An 8,241-nucleotide genomic window follows, 5' to 3' on the forward strand; every position below is an offset into this window, starting at 1 on the left:
AGCTGTGTTTGTGTTGATTTTGTCTGCTCGTGCCTTCAGTGTGTTGAGAGCAGAGACGTCATTTCCATAGAGAGGAGGCTTTGCATCATCAGCTGATCTGAGAAGGTTTATAGTGGTGTTAGTTCAACACTGCAGGACTCAGATCTGTCAGTCAACACAGCAGAAAGCACAAGCAGCATGACTCTCATCACCATCCTCATCTGGACGCTGACCTGCTGCTCTTTTACAGGTTTGTTCCCTCACAACCTCAAAGATGTCCTTGTGTCTTTTCTCTCCTCTCTTTCTGCTGATAAATGATGTGTTTTTGTCTGCAGGGTGCAGCGGTCAGGTGACTATGACTCAGCCTGCAGTGATCACATCTACTCAAGGATCCACTGTCGCTCTCACCTGTAAAACAAACCCTGCTGTTCACAGCCGCTGTTATAATGGACAATCATATGAGGATTGTATGTTCTGGTTTCAACAGAAACCTGGACAGCCTCCACAGCTGCTAGTAAGAAATATCAGAATAAATCATTCAGGAACAGCAGCTCGGTTTAGTGGCAGTGGCAGCAGCACCGACTTCACTTTGACCATCAGTGGAGTTCAGACTCAAGATGAAGCAGTTTATTACTGTCTGGGTTATCACAGTGGCCCAGTGTTCACACAGTGATTTAGAGTGGAACAAAAACCTCCCTCAGTCAGAGAGCAGAGACACTGAGATGTTCCAGCAGCTGCTGAAGAGGAAGAGACTCTGACACAGACCAGTGAACACACAACTGACAGAAACATCACTGACAACTACTTTAATCACACAAACTGGCTCAAACACTGTTTGATCGGATTATCAACCAAATCCTAACAAGTTTATTTGTGCAGCCAAATTCACACACAATCATATTCCAAGTGTGAAGATCCCTTCACAATAATCTACCGGTAACCTTCTGAAAATGACAACATGAACAAGTTTCTCTGTGTGTTCTCCAGGCAGAGAACCCTTAAATCTACCAGTGTTCCTTAGGTGGTAATAGGCTGAGACAGAGGCTGCATCGAGTCAAGGGGAGCTCTGATCTTTGACCTTTCATTCTTGAAGGCAGATACGATCATTTCTGTCTTTTCTGAATTGAGATGGAGGAAACATTAACACTTTCACTCACTGAGTTGTTGAATATAATTACTGGGAGCAACTAAGGGACTGTAGCCACATCATGAGTTTAAATATAAAGTGGTGTTTCATCTGCATAAAAACAGTTACAGATGTGATTTCCTATTAGCTGAGGTGCAGTCTCAGTGCTGTGGTCTGGGGGAAATCCAGACTGAAATATATTGAAAGGAATGTTTTCAAGCATGAAGAAGTGGATCTTTTGAATAACAGCTCTTTCACTCATCTTTCCCAGGAATGGAAGGGTTGTTATGGGCCTGTTGCTAATTGATGCAGCATCCAGATGAGACTTTTTATAGAGGTCTGATCACTGCCGTTTCCAAGGCCTGATGAAAATGGCCTAAGTAAAGAGAATTACTCATCTACATCACATCTGATGCTTTAAAAAGCTTGTAGGCAGAGTATCAGGGCAGCATGTGGGGAGTTTTAGTCTTCACCAGAACAGTATCATCAAAGACTGTAAAGTGTGATCAAGTCAACGTTAGTCCCAAACTTGTGGTACTATAATTAATGCTGTTATCGTCTTCATTCACTATCATAAATAAAAAACACTGTTTTCCCTGATCACAGCTCACATGTCTGCTCATCATCAACTCATCCAGAGTCGCAGTGAAACGGTTGTCATGGTTAAATTTACAATTTTGGGGCTCCTCGTTTTCTCAGAGAGACTGATGATGCCACCGGGTCCCTGATTCAACCCAGGCTCAGAGACGAGTGGCTGGTGTTTTTCTTGTGGCTCCATTTGGTGCATGTTCTCAGTGGATGAAGCCAGGCTCCAGAGCTCAGAAACAAATCTGAGGAGTTTCTTGTTTCCATGACAGCCAATAAAAATGAAGATACACCAGCTGTCAAAACTTTACAATCACTGTTATGTATTTGGTTTTCTTGCCCAATAATATATCATATAAAAATGGACATTTTGTTTTGTGTCATTGTCTGCTTCAGGATAGTCAGAAGAAGCCAGGACAGCTGTGTCTTTCTCCACAGTCGTTTTTGGACTGATTTTCTGAAACTGACCCTTTCTGGTTTTGACCAGCGTTTCTTGTCTGCACCCCCATAAAGTGCTTCGCTTTCTTCCCGATTCTGTCTGCCCGATCCTTTGATCTGTTTCATTGACTCCCTAATTATAGATCATTTTCAGTGATTCACATTTCTGACTCAAAGGCCTACAGGGAAGGACTTGGTCCTCAGGAAAGGATACGATATCTGGAGGAAGTACAGATTATGGTGCAGAACCACAAAGGTTTGCTTCCTTTGTTAGATCGATGGCAATCAGGAGAGTCTCCTGTGTGTTACATATCCAGACATCCTCAACGACCTGGTTTTCCCAAGCCCATACGCGGGGCAAGAACTAAATCATGCAAAGGTTTGAAAGCCTATAATGAGAAGATGTCTGGATGGGTGAGAGAGATGCACATCAAATCATCGACAGATGTGCTGTGAAGAAGAAGTAACATGTATAGATAATTTTCTGAATAAGGAAGTGTTGTAAATCTTCTCCTGGTGGTAGCCAATATGTGTTGATGAGGAAGGAATCTTCGCAGACACCGACTTGGTTATCAAAGATGTTTATTGGAGAGAACAGTCAGGTATCAATCGAACACTGCAGATTGTCCGAGGGAGGTTTCGCGGTCCCGATGGTGAAGAACTCCGAGGTGTCTTCATCGTCACCTCCTTCTTATACAGTCGCGTAAACACATTCTTTACTGATGACCTCACACTATACAATATGGCCAACCCAATGGTATAGCGTTCAGTTATTACCAAAAAAGGGAATACTGAAGATGCTTCATGCTACACATCCTCATATGGAGGACAACCAGGGGCCCACAGGCTCCAGTGTCATCTCTTAGGAGCTCCTTTTACATAAAGGAGGAAGACACCGGACACACATGTGGAGCATGTCCTAATATGGTGCTTAGGCTGGGTGTTAAACACATTACGGCCTTACAGATGTAAAGCCTGCACAAAACGGGTCAGATACTACAGAAGGTTTTAAGTCTGTCTTTAAATAAAGATACTGTGTCAGCCTCCCGGATCCAGACTGGGAGCTGGTTCCAGAGAAATGGGGATTGGTTGCTGAAGGCTCTGTCCCATTTGGAAACCATGGCAACTACAAGTAAACCTGTGTTTTTACAGTGCATCGCGCTGGTGGGATGACATGAATTCATAAGATCATTTAAATATGAGGGACTATATTTGAGGAGGAGGAGGATGATTTTAAAATCTACTCTAAATTTAACAGGGAGCCAATGTAGAGAAGCCAAGGAACTAAGGTGGTCTCTGTTCCTGGTTCTGGTCAACACCTGAGCATCTGCATTCTGGATTCTCTAGAGAGTTTAACAAATTCTTCGGGCAGCCTAACAAAAGTAAATTACAATAATCCAGCACGGAGGAAATAAATGCATGGACGAATCTTTCTGCAACAGTTTGGGACAAGAGGTTCCTCATTTTACCAATGTTATGTAGGTGATAAAAGGCAGTCCTTGAGACATAATTAATGTGGGTACCTAAAGACAAATCCTGATTGAACAAGACACCAAGATTCCTCATAATGCTACTGGGAGGCAGGTTAATGCCACTCAGCAGGGCTACATCACAAGAGAATAAGGTCCTCAGATGTGTTGGGCCTAGTGTGATAACTTCACTTTTATCTGAGTTCAACTGCAGGAAATTTCTGCTCATCCCACCCTTGATGTCTTCCAGGCAGGTCTGGAGTTTCAGGAGCTGATCAGTTGGATCTGGCTCCACTAATCATTGGGTGTCATCAGCTGAGCAATGGAAATCTATCAAATGCTTCCTGATTATATTAATGAGAGGCAGCATGTATGAGATAAATAAGATTGGACCAAATACTGAACCTGGTGGAACTCCATGGTAGACTTAAGTGGGAGCAGAGGATTCATTGTTATTTTTGTTTTGTTTTTTAAATTTATTACTATTTCATGCAAAAGTTATGAAAGAGATGCTGCTATCCACAGTTCAACCACCTGATAACAAATGGGCCAAACAAATTCAAATGTTGTCCAGATTGTTATTGAAAACCTGGTTAAGCTTTGCATACTGCAACTGTCTGCTTTCGTCTAAAAATTTTGGCATTGTTCTCCTTGATTTTGAACTTTGAAATTTTTGGTAGTCAGAAAAATTCAAAAAGGTTTTTACGGTCTGCCCTATTGGTCCACCAATGCAGCAATAATTAATAATCTTCCACAATCTAGTCCAGGACGTGCCCTTTGTTTACCCTGCTGAATGCCTCCAACAGGGCGACTTTGGATCGATGACGATGACGCACCTCTATCACGTTTTGCATTACTAACCAGAGGGATTTATTCTGTGGATTCCGTCTTGTCAGGATTTACCTCCTGCTGTGTGTGAGTCTGGCGATCAGTTTGGATCATTTCTTTGTGGTCAATAAAGTTTGTTCTTTGATTTCAATGTAATTCTTCTCTGTTGTATTTGGGACCAGTCTCCATCTGAGACAATTAGATGTCCTTGACAAACAGTATTCTGTCTGTATCTGTGTTCATGTTAATGACATTAAAGCAGTGGAGTCATGAAATCTCCATGTTTGTGTCTCTGACAGCAGGTCAGAATATAAACTGATGAATAAGACACAATTAATGAAAGAAAGTAGAAAATTAAAGCAACAGTAGTCAAAAATTAACTTAATAAAAGGTTTTCTTCAACTCTCAGTGGAAAAAGTGTGACTCCTCCTCATGCGTGTCTGTGTTTCACTAGAACAGGTGAGTTTCTGTCTTCTGCAGAACATTTGCATGTTTTTCTGCATGGTTGCTCCTCAGAGTTTAAAGTTCTGATGTCACAGAGAGTCTGAACTCTTTTCACGCTCTCACACTGAAAACTTCAGCATCACCATGTTGTCAATAATTCTGACTGTCATCTTTCTGAGTCAGGGTGAGACTTTTCAACATTGTTTGATTTCATCCTCTTCTTCTTTCCAAGGAGGCTGAAATCATTTCATTTTTACATCATAACTGCTCCTCCAGGCTCTTTTCAACTGCTCTTTTTAACATTTGTTGTTTGTCATTTCAGAATCTTCTGCCAACAACTTTCTGACTCAGGCTGATAAATTCAAGTCTGTTAGTGTTGGAGGGTCTGTGACCATCAGCGCCACAGGAAGCTCAAATATTGGCAATGATCTCAGCTGGTACCTTCAGAAACCTGGACAGGCTCCTAAACTTCTGATATATGATGTATCAAGTCTCTACACAGGAACGCCGTCTCGATTCAGTGGCAGCAGATCTGGTTCTCAGTACACTCTAACCATCACTGGTGTTCAGGCTGAAGATGCTGGAGATTATTACTGTCTGGGTCTACATAGTAGAGGAGTGCTGTCACAGTGATTTAGAGCCGTACAAAAACCTCCCTCAGTGTGACTGAAGTGAAAACAGCAGCTGCAGCTGCAGACGATGAAGAGTCACCAGCAGAACTGGTTCAGTCAACACCAGAGTCACCAAGTACAAACCAGATTCATTTAAACACAAGTCAAATCAGTTTAAAAGCTTTAAAATAACCATGAAAAATACAGAAATACTCAGTTTAACCATTAATAGATGAATGATATGTTACAAGTTACAACTGATACAAAATTATTACCGTAGTAATAATTAACCATTAAATCAGTAATAACATTTACTCAAGTGCTGCTTCTTTGTGCAGATTTGATGAACTTTGCTTCATTTATTCTGAATATTTATGATATAAAACAAATAATGCAGAGAACATCTAATCATCATCATCTCAAACTCGTTCCATATTAAATCCGTATCACTCTGGTTTTAGGCCACATCACAGTTTTCTCACCACCACCAGTTTGATCATCAATAATATTCTAACTATCCTTGATGAGAGAAGTTATTTTACCTCCATGATCATGAACCTCTCTCAGGCTTTTGACTCAGTAGATCACTCAGTCATCCTTGAAATGTTCAACAACACTGGTTTCTCTCTCACCCATATTAAACTGGAACTGGAATGCAGACACAGACAAACCGGATGATTTAACGGTTTTATTTCCCACAAAACAGTAACAATAAGGTGAAGCTGCTGCTGACTGGAACTGGCGACAGACGAAACATGGGCAAGTGAGGGAAAGCTGGCAAACAAAAGCTCATACTTCAAATGTTTTCACAGAAATGGAGCCAAGTGGGCCCTACAATGATCGGGGGATGAGTGGAGAAAGGAGGCAGTCTTTAAAGGTGCAGATCTAATCCATCGATAAGAGCAGCAGGTGAGGAAGAAGGTGCTTCGGCCAAAAGTAGATCCCAGGGCAAGAACAGAAACAACACATGCAGGTCAACTACAACCAAATAAACTGAATCATCGTAACCCATCACTAGGGAGGTGCCTCAAGGCTCAATTTTAGGCCCTGTCCTCTTCACTGTTTGTATAAGATTTTCTTTTTATCGCAATCTCGCCTAAAAACAGCCATAAAATGTCTTCAAGCTTCCTTTAGCGTTCTACAGACAGCAGTGGAGTCATTAAATCTCCATGATTGTGTCTCTGACAGCAGGTCAGAATTTAAACTCATTAATGAGAAATAATTAACAAAAGAAAGTAGAAAATTAAAGCAACAGTAGTCAGAAAATTAACTTAATAAAAGCTTTTATTCAACTCTCAGTGGAAAAAGTGTGACTCCTCCTCATGCGTGTCTGTGTTTCACTAGAACAGGTGAGTTTCTATCTTCTGCAGAACATTTGCATGTTTTTCTGCATGGTTGCTCCTCAGAGTTTAAAGTTCTGATGTCACAGAGAGTCTGAACTCTTTTCACGCTCTCACACTGAAAACTTCAGCATCACCATGTTGTCAATAATTCTGACTGTCATCTTTCTGAGTCAGGGTGAGACTTTTCAACATTGTTTGATTTCATCCTCTTCTTCTTTCCAAGGAGGCTGAAATCATTTCATTTTTACATCATAACTGCTCCTCCAGGCTCTTTTCAACTGCTCTTTTTAACATTTGTTGTTTGTCATTTCAGAATCTTCTGCCAACAACTTTCTCACTCAGGCTGATAAATTCAAGTCTGTTAGTGTTGGAGGGTCTGTGACCATCAGCGCCACAGGAAGCTCAAATATTGGCAATGCTCTCAGCTGGTACCTTCAGAAACCTGGACAGGCTCCTAAACTTCTGATATATTATGTATCAAGTCTCAACACAGGAACGCCGTCTCGATTCAGTGGCAGCAGATCTGGTTCTCAGTACACTCTAACCATCACTGGTGTTCAGGCTGAAGATGAAGCAGATTATTACTGTCTGGGTGACCATAACGACGGAACATTCACACAGTGATTTAGAGCCGTACAAAAACCTCCCTCAGTGTGACTGAAGTGAAAACAGCAGCTGCAGCTGCAGACGATGAAGAGTCACCAGCAGAACTGGTTCAGTCAACACCAGAGTCACCAAGTACAAACCAGATTCATTTAAACACAAGTCAAGTCAGTTTAAAAGCTTTAAAATAACCATGAATAATACACAAATACTCAGTTTAACCATTATACATTTTAAAATGTATAACTCACACAGGATTATTAGTAATAATCAACCATTAAATCAGTAATTACATTTACTCAAGTGCTGCTTCTATGTGCAGATCTGATGAACTTTGTTTAATTTATTCTGAATATTTATGATCCGTACAAATAATACAGAGAACATAAAGGAATGAACTCATACCTCATGGCCATCAGCAGGAGGGTCCTCCTACATGAGCCTGGTCCTGCTCAAGGTTTCTTCCTGTTAAAGGGTCGTTGCCACTCTTGCTTGTTGGGGGTCAGGCCCTGGGATTCTGTAAAGCACCTAGAAACAATTTTGATTGTAACAGACGCTATATTAAGATTGATTGATACCGGCCCTGAAACACATTCATGTTCATATTTATCGAAATAAATGAATTTACAACAAGCTCAAACCATCTCTTCTGCTTGTTTTATTGTATTTTTACACTGATATTTCACCTCTTATTCAACTATGATTGTTTACTTCTTCCCACTTTTTCCTTTCAAAAACAAATAAAACTAAAGACCAAACTGCAGTAAATGATGATGATCAGATTCTCTCATCAATAATCACAACAAACACAGAGA

At 40.9% G+C, this 8,241-nt stretch overlaps 1 gene segment (V, D, J or C); it reads left to right on the plus strand.

The window, feature by feature from the left end:
* The first annotated feature begins 175 nt into the window (after nt 1-175).
* LOC115248046 (Ig kappa chain V-III region MOPC 63-like) overlaps nt 176-8,241 on the plus strand; it is a 31,516-nt gene continuing 23,450 nt past the window's right edge. The window contains 2 exon segments of the V gene segment in view: nt 176-229; nt 315-639. Of these exon segments, the coding sequence occupies nt 178-229; nt 315-639 (377 nt within the window).

This window comes from Takifugu rubripes, chromosome 2 (assembly GCF_901000725.2).
Source record: "Takifugu rubripes chromosome 2, fTakRub1.2, whole genome shotgun sequence".
Lineage (NCBI taxonomy): Eukaryota > Metazoa > Chordata > Actinopteri > Tetraodontiformes > Tetraodontidae > Takifugu > Takifugu rubripes.